Raw genomic sequence first — 16,083 nt, forward strand, 5'->3', positions numbered from 1 at the left:
AGCCAAGACCTCAGAAAAAAGATTGTAGACCTCCACAAGTCTGGTTCATACTTGGGAGCAATTTCCAAACGCCTGAAAGGTACCACGTTCATCTGTACAAACAATAGTACGCAAGTATAAACACCATGGGATCACGCAGCCGTCATACAGTTCAGGAAGGAGACGCGTTCTGTCTCCTAGAGATGAACATACTTTGGTGCGAAAAGTACAAATCAATCCCAGAACAACAGCAAAGGACCTGTTGTGAAGATGCTGGAGGAAACCGGTACAAAAGTATCTATATCCACAGTAAAACGAGTCCTATATCAACATAACCTGAAAGGCCGCTCAGCAAGGAAGAAGCCACTGGTCCAAAACTGCCATAAAAAAACAGACTATGGTTTGCAACTGCACATGGGGACAAAGATCTTACTTTTTGTAGAAATGTCCTATGGTCTGATGAAACAAGGATTTTACTAGGATTAAATGTCAGGAATTGTGAAAAACTGACTTTAAATGTATTTGGCTAAGGTGTATGTAAACTTCCGACTTCAACTGTACATATGCGTACACACATAAATAAAGAGTCCGGATTAAAGACAGTGAATTGGAGTGGCTCCAAATCGAACTGAGTTGGACATCCATCAGAAAAGGGTCTTGAATACTGACTACCCCAGTACACTGTATTACCCAGTGACCAGACATACATATATGGCCTAAATACCGCACCTGTCATTACATTAGGCATGTGATGAGTAATGTGTAATGGTGGGTGTGTGTTTTCTGCCCAGAGCCCCTATGGCATGTCCCAGCTTCATCCTCTCGGAGGCCAGGAAGAGGAGGGGGGCAGAGGAAACCCACCCGACAGGACATCCCAGGGAAAGACTCCCCCAACAGACACTCAAAGGTCAGATATAACTGTCATCTTTTTATTTCCAGAGATTTTCTGCCTGTTGCTTTTCTGTGTGTCTACCGTCTCTTTCTCTCTCACCTCATCCCTCTCTCTGTAGGGTGAGACCCAGTACTCCAGCCACTCCAGCAGTAACACTCTCTCTAGTAACGCGTCCAGCAGCCACAGTGACGAGCGCTGGTTCGACGGGGCTGGGGGGGAGAGAGGAGGCCCGGGGGGGTCCCGGGGTTACCTAGGCGACCTGGCCGAACCTGACCCCGACCCCCTCAGTAAGGGCGGGTCCAGCGACAGCGGCATCGACGCCCCCACCCTCTACAACACCAAGCCTGGCGCATGCCACGGAAACCAGTCCAGCCAATCACAGAAGCCCCTGCACTGTTCAGCAACCTATAATAGCGGCCTGCAGGAGCTCTCTGAGGCGAGGGGCAATGTAGTCGAGGGGCGGAGACTGCAGTCATCGCCTGTATTACCTGCCAATCAGAACAAAGGATACCGCACACGCACTTTCCCTCCTGGATCCAACGTGGAGAAGCCAGACTCATTACAACCCAGGTAGGGGAGAGACAAAAACACACACACACTGCTAGCACTTATACAGTCAAGCTCTGGTTGGCTTTTAGTAGAGGAAAGAGAGTGGAAAGGGGAGGAGAAGGAACGGTATGCTTGGTCCACACAGGCATCCCACCCCTCATACTGAACATACCAAAACACACAAGTGTTTAATCCCTATGGGAGGCATGTATGGGCCAGATGTATCACCCCTGCCCTACAGACATATAGACACATATTTAGAGAGTCCAGCTACTCCTATAGGGGAATTAGACCCCCAGTCTATACCCAGTCACTCAGGGAACAGGACAGGACACTGGCATTCTGACACACAGAGGCACCCAACACACAGTGGGACGCAACACGTAACGTCCAGGCATGTGGTCTAAACTGTGGTACAGGACCTTAGCAAATGGGGATAGAGACGTGTGTGTGTGTGAGTGGTAAGATGGATGGGTGGAGGTATTGAGAGTTGTAGATGAATGGTTGCTCGAGTGATTAGGTGGATGGTTTGATGGATGATGTCCAGAGAAAGCCATGATAGCTGGTCAGGGATATTCACGGATCATTCTGTGGCACTAACAGATGTTGGTTGGAATTTGGTGGAATTTAGTTGGGAGACCAAGGGGATTTGAGAAGTGAATTCCACCAGCAGCTGTTCTGCATGACGTGTGGTTTGTTGTCTGTGTTATGGATCTCACCCTGAATCGATCCATCAATTCAAGCATGTGTGTATCTCTAAAACCTATGCACCACTGATATTGACTTTGTTATGCATGTAAATAGATAGAGATCGCTTTATGGATTTGAGCGTGTGTCTGTGTGTCGTCACAGGGCCTGCTACACACCCCAGGGTTACAAGACCCCTGCAGCAGAGAAATCGCGACCGGTCCGAGCCGCCACAGTCACGCCCAACTCTGCTATACTCAGCTCCACCCCTCTCTCCAGCTCCGCCCCCAAGGCCTTATGCAGCAAGAACAGGCTGGGCCCCTGGCAACCAGACGACAATGCCCCCTCCCCTTCAAACATACCCACTACCTACTGCTCTGACAGCAACAGCAGCAAGAAGTAAGTGTGTGCACCAGTTTTCTACACCACCAACACAAAAGTCAAGCGTCACGCCGCTGTGTTAAGCCACGCTCGGTGTGATAACTTGTTGCTGTATTTAACCTATATTGCTGCTCTGTGTGTGTTCAGGCAGGTGGACGTGAATTCTAAGAACGTGTTCGGACAGCCCCGTCTCAGAGCGTCGCTAAGGGACCTGCGGTCTCCACGGAGATCCCACAAGAGCACCGTCGAGGACGACCTGAAGAAACTCATCATCATGGACAGCCCTGGCGAGATACCACAAAGAGACATGGTGAGGGACACACAGTACACACACAGTACACACACAGTACACATGCACACCCACACAAACACAGTACATGTATACACACACACACACGCCCACACACATACATTACACAACACACTATTTTACACATACACACCCCAAACCTTACCACTTGCTCACACACAAACATACTACCCCACGACTAACCTCCCTCCCTTCTCTTTTCAGTCTCCTCGGCGCACTCTTCAGCGCACCTTCTCAGACGAGTCTCTGTGCAGCGGGCGCAGGGATGCCAGCTATGCCAACTCTGCCCCCCTGTTTGACCAGGGCACTCCCAGCGACCTGCTGTTCACCTGCACCCTGCCCACCCGACGCCACGCACACTCTGCCAGCCACATGCCCAACAAGAAGGGTGAGTGGGGCCACAGCTTGATGTTACCTTCTCACTTCATTGTATCCGTACCTAATTATGGTATGTCAAGAAGGCACAGAGCTCAGTTATAGTTATTCAAGGAGTCATTTATGTGCTACTTTTAAAGGAATAGTCCACTCAAAAACCATCTTTTGGCGTTTCTTTAATTAGTCCACTTTGTATACTGTCCCAAAAATGTTTTGCATGTCAGCCGTCAAGTTTTCAAGATGCGTGACTTTCAAGAAGAAAAGTTTATCATGCGACGTCGTCATGAATGCTCATCTGCTAAGCCTTTAGTTAATTTGACCTTCTTGCCCTCCTCCTGGCTGGCCAGTGCCTATGTCTGCATCGGAGCTGTCTCTGAAAGAGGTGAGGGATAAGGTTCCCCCCCTGAGGAGGCTGGACCCGGGGCTCATACCCCTGCCTGACACTGCCTGTGGCCTGGAGTGGGCCAGCCTGGTCAATGCTGCCAAGGCCTACGAGGGTGAGTGTGATGTGTGTGTGTGTGTGTGTGTGTGTGTGTGTGTGTGTGTGTGTGTGTGTGTGTGTGTGTGTGTGTGTGTGTGTGTGTGTGTGTGTGTTCAGATAGCTGGTCCCTGGGGGGGCAGGCCTTTGTTGATTGGTAGCTGATTGCGAAGGGGGAAATGCAGCGTTGTAACTGTGTGTGTTACAGTGCAAAGGGCAGTGTCTCTATTCTCACTCACCGAGCCTCAAGGTGGGGTTCCAGACATGCGGCCGATCATCAGTCCAGTCCAGTTCCAAACACCTCAGACTCCACGCACTACCCCCACCTTCAGCGGGTAAGTCTCTGATTCACACACCAGCTCAAACAATCACGGTCCATAGCCACCAGACGCACAATGTAAGATCATGGTGTTTACAGCAGATGGGGATCGTTTTGTCTATTTGACACTGATACTCCAAATCCTAAACACAATATTTGAGTGTATAAAAGCACTGCCTACACTTGGACTTCCCATTTTCCTTTTGTCAGGTCAACCTCACCTGTCACATGTAGAGAGCTGTAATGGCAGTGCCATCCTGTGGTTAGCTGTGGTAATTACACAAGTTACCAAGGATCTCTGAACACCTGCTGTAGTGAACAAACAGTGGAGTGTTTGAGTTAAAGCAGTCTGGCCTGTTCAGCTTGTGTTTTCTCAGGGCATGACTACAACCAGCCTGTCACTGAAACTGCCTCTTGTTTACCAAACTAACACGCTGCGTTGTACGATCCTCACAAACTCTGTTGTTCTGTTGAACACACCTGTTAAACCTGTCTGCCCTACCTGCTACTTAACCCATTAGACAGGGTGAGTTAATGTCTTTGTGTGTTTTCAGGGATGAGGTACCCAACGACCTCTCGGGGCGACTGTACAGCCTAGAGGTGATGCTAAAGCGGCTCAACACTGACCTGGAGAAGGTACCGTTTACACCAGAGAGACATTTAGACTCTATGCTAATTTAAATGGCTGTACCACTGACACAGCAAGAATTGAAACTGGTAATAAATAAACGGCCTCCCGAATGGCGCAGCGGTCTAAGGTACTGCATCGCAGTGCTAGAGGCGTTACTACAGACCCGGGTTCGTTCCCGGACTGTGCCCGGGAGTCCCATAGGACGGCACACAATTGGACCAGCGTCGTCCAGGTTAGGGGAGGGTTTGGCCGGTGGGGCTTTACTTAGCTCATCGAACTCTAGCGACTCCTTGTGGCAGGCTGGGTGCCTGCAAGCTGACTTCGATTGCCAGTTGAACAGCGTTTCCTCCGACACATTGGTGCGACTGGCTTCCGGGTTAAGCGGGCGGGCGGGTGTTAATATTGGCAGTATCGCTTTAACCTCTCTGGGCTAGTCCCACCTACGCAACAGCCAGTGTAATCCCATGGCGCGATATTGAAATACCTTAGAAATGCTATTACTTCAATTTCTCAAACATATGACTATTTTACACCATTTTAAAGACAAGACTCTCGTTAATCTAACCACTGTCCGATTTCAAAAAGGCTTTACAACGAAAGCAAAACATTAGATTATGTCAGCAGAGTACCCAGCAAGAAATAATCAGACACCCATTTTTCAAGCTAGCATATAATGTCACATAAACCCAAACCACAGCTAAATGCAGCACTAACCTTTGATGATCTTCATCAGATGACAATCCTAGGACATTATGTTATACAATACATGCATGTTTTGTTCAATCAAGTTCATATTTATATCAAAAAACAGCTTTTTACATTAGCATGTGACGTTCAGAACTAGCAAACTTCCGGTGAATTTACTAAATTACTCACGATAAACGTTCACAAAAAACATAACAATTATTTTAAGAATTATAGATACAGAACTCCTTTATGCAATCGCGGTGTCTGATTTTAAAATAGCTTTTCGGTGAAAGCACATTTTGCAATATTCTGAGTAGATAGCCCGGCATCACAGGGCTAGCTATTTAGACACCCACCAAGTTTAGCCCTCACCAAAGTCAGATTTACTATAAGAAAAATGTTATTACCTTTGCTGTTCTTAGTCAGAATGCACTCCCGGGACTTCTACTTCAATAACAAATGTTGGTTTGGTTCAAAATAATCCATAGTTATATCCAAATAGCGGCGTTTTGTTCGTGCGTTCAAGACACGATCCGAAAGGGTAAAGAAGGGTGACGCGCCCGACGCGTTTCGTGACAGAAAATTTCTAAATATTCCATTACCGTACTTCGAGGCATGTCAACCGCTGTTTAAAATCAATTTTTATGCAATTTTTCTCGTAAAAAAAGCGATAATATTCCGACCGGGAAACCGTGTTTTAGTACAAAGGGAGAGAAAATAAAAACATGGGGTCGCCTTGTGCACGCGCCTCAGTCTCATTGTCCTCTGATAGACCACTTACCAAAGGCGCTAATGTTTTTCAGCCAGGGGCTGCCTCGACATCATTCAGCTTTTTACCGGGTTCTGAGAGCCTATGGGAGCCGTAGGAAGTGTCACGTTACAGCAAAGATCCTAAGTTTTCAATAAAAAGAGTCAAGAAGCCCAAGGAATGGTCAGAGAGGGCACTTCCTGTACAGAATCTTCTCAGGTTTTTGCCTGCCATATGAGTTCTGTTATACTCACAGACACCATTCAAACAGTTTTAGAAACGTTGGGGTGTTTTCTATGCAAAGTCAATAATTATATGCGTATTGTATATTCTGGGCAGTAGTAATAACCAGATTAAATCGGGTACGTTTTTTTATCCGGCCGTGCAAATACTGCCCCCTACCCTCAATAGGTTAAGAAAGGTTCAGTGTTAGGTTGGATCATGTTAGGTTGAATCATGTTTTCGGGGAACGCATGACTCCACCGTTGCCTCTCCCAAGCCCGTTGGGGAGTTGCAGCGATGAGACGAGGTCAAAATTGGGGAGAGAGAAAAAAAAGACCAATGCAAAAAAAGATCAAGATAATTAACACTTTCTTCCCTTTCTCTTTCTGTCTCTCCCCCGCATTCCCTCCCGCTCTGTCCCTCAGGAGAAGGAGGACAAAGTGCACCTGTTGGCTGAGATGGCTAACCTGCGGCAGAATAACCAGCGGCTCCAGGAAGAGAGCCACTCGGCCAGCGAGCAGCTCCGCAAGTTCAGCCTGCTCTTCACCGACCCCCCGCAGAGGAAGTGAGCTCACACGAACACAGGAAGTGACCTCGGAGAGAGCGTGCAAGAGCATCCGCAGAGAGAACTTGTGACCTAAGCCAGAGAACGATGGAGAGAAGGGAAGAGGTTAGGGTAAAGGTGATTTTAGTGGAAAGACAGTCACAGTGAGTTTCATGCTGTTGGGATTGAGTAGGGAATGGATTTGTTAGTGGGTCTGGTTAGGCACTGTGGAATACATGGGCAATAGAAAATAGAAGTTAGTGTGTGAAATGATGTACAAGAAAATAAGAGGGAAAGAACGCCCCCCCCCACACACATTCTCACGTTCTATCCCTCGCCTGCTGCTTCTGTCACATTCCAACCACACCATCTCCCTCCTGCCTCTCCTAGAGTGGTAGGATGGTAGGGGAGAAGAGAAGCACTACCTCTCCACCACTGACCTGCTCTGGGGAGAGAGACCTGTCGTTATGCCGCCACCCTCTCTGTGGTGCACCACCCACAACCAGAAACCCTGCCTCGCTCTGGGCTGGACGGACACAGGGACTGCAGAGAATCAATGGATCCCCGTTGGCTCTTCTGAAACCGAATTGCCTAGACAGAAGAGCCTGCAAGAAGGCAAGCCTATTCTTTTTAATTTTTTTTACTCTAAAAGAGTCCCAACACAGCACAAGCTGACTCTCTCTCAGCCTGTGTACCCAGAGTGATTCCCTCTGTTCCTGCTTGTAGGTTTTTATTTTTGTAACTGAAGTCTTATACACTCCTGTGTCAGAGAAAAGCCAATAAAGAGGAGAGATGTTATGAACTGTAGAACACTAGATCACCCAGAGAGGCCTAATACTGTTCCTGAAGCGAATCAGCCAAAAACAAACACGAGCTCTGGCTCAAAAACAAAACAAAAAGACTCCAAACTCCCAGAATGCTCTGGGAGACGTGTGTTTTATAAAAGACGTGGTACTGTAGTTTTGCCCGTGTGGTTCAACATATAGCTTGAACACATGCATATTGTACTGATAAGCTTTGTTGAGTGTGTGATAGGCTGGCACAGGGCATTTCGGTCATGAGCAAGCTGTATTATGACAGCTACGCTAGTAAGATGAGACATCTTGTTCATTCAGAGATAGAATATAGTGTCATAAACTCAATGATAGTATCTCAATCTAATTTTTTTGGGCTAACGGTCAATGTTAAAGGTATTTACAAATATCTAAGCAGTTTTTTTTTTTTCTTACATATGTAGAATTATCATATTTAGTGGTTTCTGTTGTGTGTACTAGCAGTTGGTACACAAATTTGTGTGCATTTAGAGAAGACAGAAATTATCTCTTAAACACTGTAGCACCTGTGTCATGGTACAATAGCTGTGTGTGTGTGTGTGCGCTAGAATGAAGGGATATTATACACACATTTTGCTAACAGTCCTAGTGTCTGCAGAATCAAGCTCAACAATTTATACACAACTGTGAGACCTAGCTAAATAACTTAAGTAACTTATCTTATCTTGTGGTGATGGGTCTGTGAAACGTGTGGCCATTTCAAAACAAACAAAATGTCCATCCGACAAGAATACACTAAACTAAATCAACACGTACACTTTCTCCTGACTAGCTTGGTTATATTCTCTACGGAAACTATTTTTCTTACAGATGTGTGTCTTTGTGTCCATTGTTATGAACGTGGGATAAATGGAGGGCAGCGTGGAGCTGGCAAAACCAACGGTGTGGGTTCCAATTCTCGTTTGGGCCACATCCATTTACTATAATTATGAAACTGCTGAAGGACCATATTTCTATTTTCCTTCCATTAAATGTAACCCCCTAGCACAGTTAAGTCATCGTAGACCCCCTTTTCAAGAACCCCCTCAACTGGAAACCTGTCTTCCCTTCACTACTCTCAGGACCCTTCACAGACATCCCCTTTTAAGGACTGTACTATTTATTTGTATTTATTGTTTTGTGTGTGGACATGTACCTATATGGTGTAAACCCTTTGTGGCTGGATCGGTGGACATTCACATGCATATGGCACAAAAACACAAACGTAGTAAACAAACTACACAGCCCTGCCCTCGCTCTTTCGAAAACATCTGTCCATTTACGAGAGACATTACGTTTAGATAAGAGCAACACATAGGGTACATTCGGAAAGTATTCAGACCTCTTTACTTTTTCCAGATTTTGTTATGTTACAGCCTTGCTCTAAAATGTATTTACTTATTTTTTTCCCACACATCAATCTACACACAATACCCCATAATGACAAAGCGAAAGCAGGTTTTAGAAATTGTTGCAAATGTATTTACTTAAGTATTCGGACCCTTTGCTATGAGACTTACTTCAGTTCGGGTGCATCCTGTTTCCATTGATCATCCTTGAGATGTTTCTACAACTTGATTGGAGTCCACCTGTGGTCAATTCAATTTGATTGGACATGATTTGGAAAGACACACACCTGTCTATACAAGGTCCCACAGTTGACAGTGCATGTCAGAGCAAAAACCAAGCCGTAAGGTCGAAGGAATTGTCCGTAAGAGCTCCGAGACAGGATTATGTTGAGGCACAGATCAGGGGAAGGGTACCAAAAAATGTCTGCAGTATTGAAGGTCCCCAAGAACACAGTGGCCTCCATCATTCTTAAATGGAAGAAGTTTGGAACCACCAAGACTCTTCCTAGAGCTGGCTGCAAAGCCAAACTGAGCAATCGGGGGAGAAGGGCCTTGGTCAGGGTGGTGACCAAGAACTGTATGGTCACTCTGAAGTGGCTCCAGAGTTCCTGTATGGAGATGGGAGAAGCTTCCAGAAGGACAACCATCTCTGCAGCGCTTCACCAATCAGGCCTTTATGGTAGAGTGGCCAGACGGAAGCCACTCCTCAGTAAAAGGCACATGACAGCCTGGCACCATCCCTACGGTTAAGAATGGTGGTGGCAGCATCATGCTGTGGATATGTTTTTCAGCAGCAGGGAGACTCGTCAGGATAGAGAGAAAGTTGAACGGAGCAAAGAACAGTGAGATCTTTAAAAACCTGCTCCAGAGCCAGGACTTTGAACCCCGATCAAACATCTCGAGTGACCTGAAAATAGCTGTGAAGCGACGCTCCCCATCCAACCTGACAGAGTTTGAGAGGATCTGCAGAGAAGAATGGGAGAAACTCCCCAAATACAGGTGTGCCAAGCTTGTAGCATCATACCCAAGAAGACTTGAGGCTGTAATCTCTGCCAAAGGTGCTTCAACAAAGTACTGAGGAAAGGGTCTGAATACTTATGCAAATGTGATTAAATTTTTTATAAATGTGAAAAATGTGGGGGTATTGTGTGTAGAGTCATGAGGGGATAAAACAATTGACTCCATCTTAGAATAAGGCTGTACCGTAACAAAGTGGAAAAAGTCAAGGGGTCTGAATAATTTCTGAATGCACTGTACAGACATCTGTCTCCATTTCTCTGTGTACTGTAAGCTGCCTCATCCTCCTCCAGCCAGTTATATCATCTCGGACATACCAAGAGCAACTCAGACAAAACCCTACACACTCATGTTATCACTGAAGCTCAGCAAATGTGCTCTGATGTTGATATCTGCAATGTCTTAATCTTTATTTAGTTTATTTGTGTGTGGAGGGGTATGGGTGTTTTTAAGGATTTGATTTGAAGAAAACTAGTTATATACAGTACCAGTCAAAGGTTTGGACACACCTACTCATTCAAGGGTTTGTCTTTATTTTTGCTATTTTCTACAGTGTAGAATAATAGTGAAGACATCAAAACTATGAAATGACACATATGGAATCATGTGGTAACCAAAAAAGTGTTAGACATATCAAAATATATTTTATATGTGAGATTCTTCAAAGTAGCCACCCTTTGCCTTGACGACAGCTTTGCATCCATCAACCAGCTTCATGAGGTAGTCACCTGGAATGTTTTTCCTTCACTCTGCGGTCCAACTCATCCCAAACCATCTCAGTTGGGTTGAGGTTGGGTGATTGTGGAGGTCAGGTCATCTGATGCAGCACTCCATCTTTCTCCTCCTTGGTCAAATAGCCCTTACACAGCCTGGAGGTGTGTTGGGTCATTGTCCTGTTGAAAAACAAATGATAGTCCCACTAAGCGCAAACCAGATGGGATGACGTATCGCTACAGAATGCTGTTTTGGACTTATCAGACCAAAGGACAGATTTCTCGTGTATTTTGGCCCAAGCAAGTCTCTTCTTATCATTGGTGTCCTTTTAGTAGTGGTTTCTTTGCAGCAGTTTGACCATGAAGGCCTGATTCATGCAGTCTCCTCGAACCGTTGATGTTGAGATGTGTTTGTTACTTGAAATCTATGAGGTACAATCTAAGGTGCAGTTAAATGCCGATTTATGAGGTGCAGTTAACTCTAATGAACTTATCTGTAGTGGTCCTCTTGAGAGCTAGTTTTATCATAGCGTTTGGTTTTTGCGACTCCACTTGAAGAAACTTTCAAAGTAATTGTCATTTTCTGAATTGACTGACCTTCATGTCTTAAAGTAATGATGGACTGTCGTTTCTCTTTGCTTATTTGATCTGTTCTTGCCATAATATGAACTTGATCTTTTACCAAATAGGGCTATCTTCTGTATACCAACCCTACCTTGTCACAACACAACTGATTGGCTGAAACGCATTAAGAAGGAAAGAAATTCCACAAATGAACTTTTAACAAGGCACACCTTTTAATTGAAATGCTTTCCAGGTGATTATTTAATAGTTTTGATGTCTCCACTATTAGAAAATAGTAAAAATAAAGAACCCTTGAATGAGTAGGTGTGTCAACTTTTGACTTGTACTGTACATGTTGAACATCGCTCGGCGCATCAATGTTGCACAAATCACAAATGGTAACATCGAAACTTGGTAAATGGATCAATTGTATGTATTATTATTTTTTTTAGATGTTTAATATTTGTCTTATTTTTGGAACATATTGGCCACTTTTGCGACATGAAAAATACAAAATAGTGAAATTAAGAGGGTACCTTGTTTTTATTTCTGTATATGCTGTCTGATTTTAAATCTTTGTATAAAGCTGATTTGTATGATTTACATAGTTGTTCTTACTTTGTTGGTGCATTCTGCAGGAGGCAGGAGTGCTTTATGCATTGACAAACTTATGGTTGAACATTGTTTTTCTTGGGGATGTTGTATCAATGACTGTACATTTTAAAAGTGTAGATTGTTTTCATTATTTTATAAGAACATATATAAAAAAATCTTTCATAATGATAGAATGTCTTTTTGGGGTTTTTTTTTGGCAATGGTATTTTATTTGAACTAGGCAAGTCAGTTAAAAACATTCTTATTTACAATGAAACCCTACCAAAAGGCTTCCTGCGGGGTCGGGGCCTGGGATTAAAAATAAAATATAGGAAAAAAACACATCACGACAAGAGAGACACCATAACACTGCATAAAGACAGACCTAAGACAACAGCATGGCAGCAACACATGAAAACACAGCATGGTAGCAACACAACATGGTAGAAGCACAAGATATGGTACAAACATTATTGCGCACAGACAGCACAAAGAGCAAGAAGGTAGAGACAACAATGCATCACGTTAAGCTGCCACAACTGTCAGTAAGATTGTCCATGATTGAGTCTTTTGAAGTAAGAGATGGAGATAAAACTGTCCAGTTTGAGTGTTTGTTGCAGCTCGTTCCAGTTGCTAGCTGCAGCGAACTGAAAAGAGGAGCGACCCAGGGATGTGTGCGCTTTGGGGACCTTTAACAGAATGTGACTGGCAGAACGGGTGTTGTATGTGGAGGATGAAGGCTGCAGAAGATATCTCAGATGGGGTGAGTGAGGCCTAGGAAGGTTTTATAAATAAGTAACAACCAGTGGGTCTTGCGACGGGTATATAGCGATGACCAGTTTACAGAAGAGTATAGAGTGCAGTGATGTGTCTTATGAGGAGCATTGGTGGCCGAATGGTAAAGAACATCTTGCCGCTCTAGAGCACCCTTACCTGCCGATCTATAAATTACGTCTCCGTAATCTAGGATGGTCAACTGAATCAGGGTTAGTTTGGCAGCTGGGGTGAAAGAGGAGTGATTACGATAGAGGAAACTAAGTCTAGATTTAACTTTAGCCTGCAGCTTTGATATGTTCCGAGAGAAGGACAGCGTACCATCTAGCCATACTCCCAAGTACTTGTATGAGGTACCTCAAGCTCTAAACCCTCAGAGGTAGTAATCACACTGGGGGAAGAGGGGCAGTCTTCTTATCAAACCACATGACCTCTGTTTTGGAGGTGTTCAGAACAAGGTTAAGGGCAGAGAAAGCTTGTTGGACACTAAAAAACCTTTGTTGCAGAGTGTTTAACACAAAATCCGGGGAGGGGCCAAAGACTATCATCTGCATATAAATGGATGAGAGAGCTTCCTACTGCTTGAGCTATGTTGTTGATGTAAATTGAGAAGATCGTGGGACCTGGGATCGAGCCTTGGGGTACCCCCTTGGTGACAGGCAATGGCTGAGACAGTAGATGTTCTGACATTATACACTGCTCTCTTTGAGAGAGGTAGTTAGCAAACCAGGCCAAAGAGCCCTCAGAGACACCAACACTCCTTAGCCGGCCCACAAGAATGGAGTGGTCTACCGTATCAAAAGCACAACATTGCTTAGAATCAAGGGCAATGGTGACGTCATTTAGGACCTTTTAAGGTTGCAGTGGCAGATCCATAACCTGAGCGGAAACCAGATTGCGTACCAGAGAGAATACTATAGATGTCAAGAAAGCCAGTCAGTTGATTATTGACAAGTTTTTCCAACACTTTTGATAAACAGGGCAAATAGAAATAGGCCTATAACAGTTAGGATCAGCTTGATCTCACCCTTTAAAATAAAGTGGCTGCCTTCCAAGCAATGGGAACCTCCCCAGAGAGGAGAGACAGGTTAAAAAGGTCATAGATAGGCTTGGTGATGATAGGGGCAGCAACCTTAAAGAAGAAACATCTGACCCAGATGTTTTTTGGGGTCACGTTTAAGGAGCTCCTTTAGCACCTCGGACTCAGTGACCACCTGCAGGGAGACACTTTGTAGCTGGGCAGAGGAAAAAGAGGGAGGGGCATCGGGGATCGTCGCATTAGAAGGGGTGGGAGATGAGGAAATGTTGGACGGGCAAGGAGACATGGCAGTTAAATAGGAATCCAGACTTAATGAAGTGGTGATTAAAGAGATCAGCCATGTGCTTCTTGTCAGTAACAACCACATCAACATTAAGTGACATGGGCAGCTGTGAGGAGGGTTTATTCCAGGTCTTTAACGGTTTCCAGAACTTTTTGGGGTTAGACCCACGGAGAGAGGACTGCTCCTTAAAGTAACTAACTTTGGCCTTCCGGATAGCCTGAGTGCACTTATTGCTCATTTGACTTAACGAGAGCCAGTCAGCCTGAGTATACGTGTTCCTGAGCCTTTCGCCAAATGGAATTCTTGAGGTGGAGTAACTCTGCCAGATCACGGTTGAACCAGGGGCTGAACCTGTTTTTAATTCTCATTTTCTTTATGGGTGCGTATTTGTTAACAATACCACTGAAAATGTAAAAAAAGAAGGTCCAAGCTTCTTTGACAGAGGGAATCAAGCTGATTCTATACCAATTTACAGAGGCCAGGTCATGAAGGAAGGCTTAGAGTTTTTTAGAAAGCATCTATGACAAATCAGGGCAGGATGTTTCACTGAGGAGCCATTACGATCACGGGCTGTAAAACAGTAATCACTAAGATCATTACAGTAAACAGATTGATACCTGTCAGGATTATTTGTAAGGATAACATCAAGGAGAGTAGTGTTTTCTTGGGGTTTGGAGTAATATCTTGAGGGATTGGTAATAATCTGAGAAAGATGTAGGGAGCCCCATTGCTTTAGGACTTGGTCAGGGGGTTTAAGCATGTCCCAGTTTAGGTCACCTAGCAGGACAAATTCAGACTTAGTGTAAGGGGCCAGGAGAGAGCTTAGGGCAGGTAGGGTACAGGCCGGTGCTGATGGTGGACGATAACACCCAGCAACAGTCAACAAAGAGCTATTTGAAAGTTCAATGCCTAAAACCAGCAAATCAAATTGTTTGGGGACAGACTTGGTGGAGACAACCGAGCACTGAATGTGTTCCTTGGTAATGATTGCCACTCCACTCCACCTTTGGAAAATCTGTTTTGCCAAAAAGGTTATAACCAGAAAGGTTTACATCAGTCTTCAAAACACTCTCTTAACCACGTCTCAGTAATGACCAACAAATCTGGATTGGAGCTGTGAACCCACACTTTCAATGGATCAATTTTAGGTAATAAGCTTCTAGTGTTAATGTGCAGAAAACCCAGGCTTTTACGAGAGCAGAAATCAGTGAAGCAGATATCAGAGCACAAATCAGAATTGGCTAGCAGCAGTAGATGGGTCAGGGTGTACATGCACATTTCCAGATCAATCATCAGTAATACAATCAAGGCACGTTAGAGGACAGGGAGAGCTCTTCAGTGTTGATTTGTAACATTTGAATGTGCATTAGATGGCAAGATCATATTGTACAGCAATTTCATCAAGTAACATGAAAACAAAGCAGGGGAGAGGTGGTTAGAATAGGATGGGAGGCCAAGAGTCCATGTAACCAACTCCCGAGTGTGGGAACAAACAGTCTGTCCCATGGTTGGATAAACAAGCAAGTTCATAGTCAACAATGCATGCAGGAGTCATAAGGCAAATAGCATAAAGCACAAGAGAAAAATATAACGAATTGGGGCTAGCCATTGTAAATTCAGAGCCACTTGCCCCAGCAGTGCGTGTTGCATTTAACTATTTGATGACATGAACAGGTTTTGGTTGTGCATGTGACCTGAGGCATACAATGTATCGACTGAATCCTCAAATGAAACACTGAATGGAACCAAATGGAACAGTAATGTCAGTGGATAGAAGCGGCAACAAAGTAACGGTCACGTTCCTCTGGCCCAGACACTGCATGCATCAACCAATGGTCATCAACCTTCAGATTCCAATAACATATGAACAAAACTATAAACGCAACATGCAACATTTTTTATTTTTTTACTGAGTTACAGTTCATATAAGGAAATCAGTTAATTGAAATAAATGCATTAGGCTCTAATCTATGGATTTCACATGACTTGGAATACAGATATGCATCTGTTGGTCACAGATACCGTAACAAATATTTTTGTTCAGTAGTTAGCTAGCTGATACGTTAAATACCTATCGATGTTTGTAAGAGCTGTCAGACGGGGACTGCGCCTTTAAAATAAGCCCTGGCCTCGTCA

At 44.6% G+C, this 16,083-nt stretch overlaps 1 protein-coding gene across 1 annotated transcript in view; it reads left to right on the forward strand.

Annotated features, from left to right (window-relative positions):
* Positions 1-8,390, forward strand: part of LOC123729176 (signal-induced proliferation-associated 1-like protein 3) — a 99,646-nt gene extending 91,256 nt beyond the window's left edge. Inside the window, exons 15-23 of the mRNA XM_045703378.1 lie at positions 771-886; positions 990-1,441; positions 2,273-2,506; positions 2,636-2,798; positions 3,003-3,186; positions 3,521-3,670; positions 3,860-3,986; positions 4,525-4,606; positions 6,684-8,390. Coding sequence (XP_045559334.1) covers positions 771-886; positions 990-1,441; positions 2,273-2,506; positions 2,636-2,798; positions 3,003-3,186; positions 3,521-3,670; positions 3,860-3,986; positions 4,525-4,606; positions 6,684-6,827 — 1,652 coding nt within the window. The 3' untranslated portion in view covers positions 6,828-8,390. The remainder of the gene's footprint in view (positions 1-770; positions 887-989; positions 1,442-2,272; positions 2,507-2,635; positions 2,799-3,002; positions 3,187-3,520; positions 3,671-3,859; positions 3,987-4,524; positions 4,607-6,683) is intronic.
* The last annotated feature ends 7,693 nt before the right edge of the window (positions 8,391-16,083 follow it).

The sequence above is a fragment of the Salmo salar genome, chromosome ssa20 (assembly GCF_905237065.1).
Source record: "Salmo salar chromosome ssa20, Ssal_v3.1, whole genome shotgun sequence".
Classification (NCBI taxonomy): Eukaryota; Metazoa; Chordata; class Actinopteri; order Salmoniformes; family Salmonidae; genus Salmo; species Salmo salar.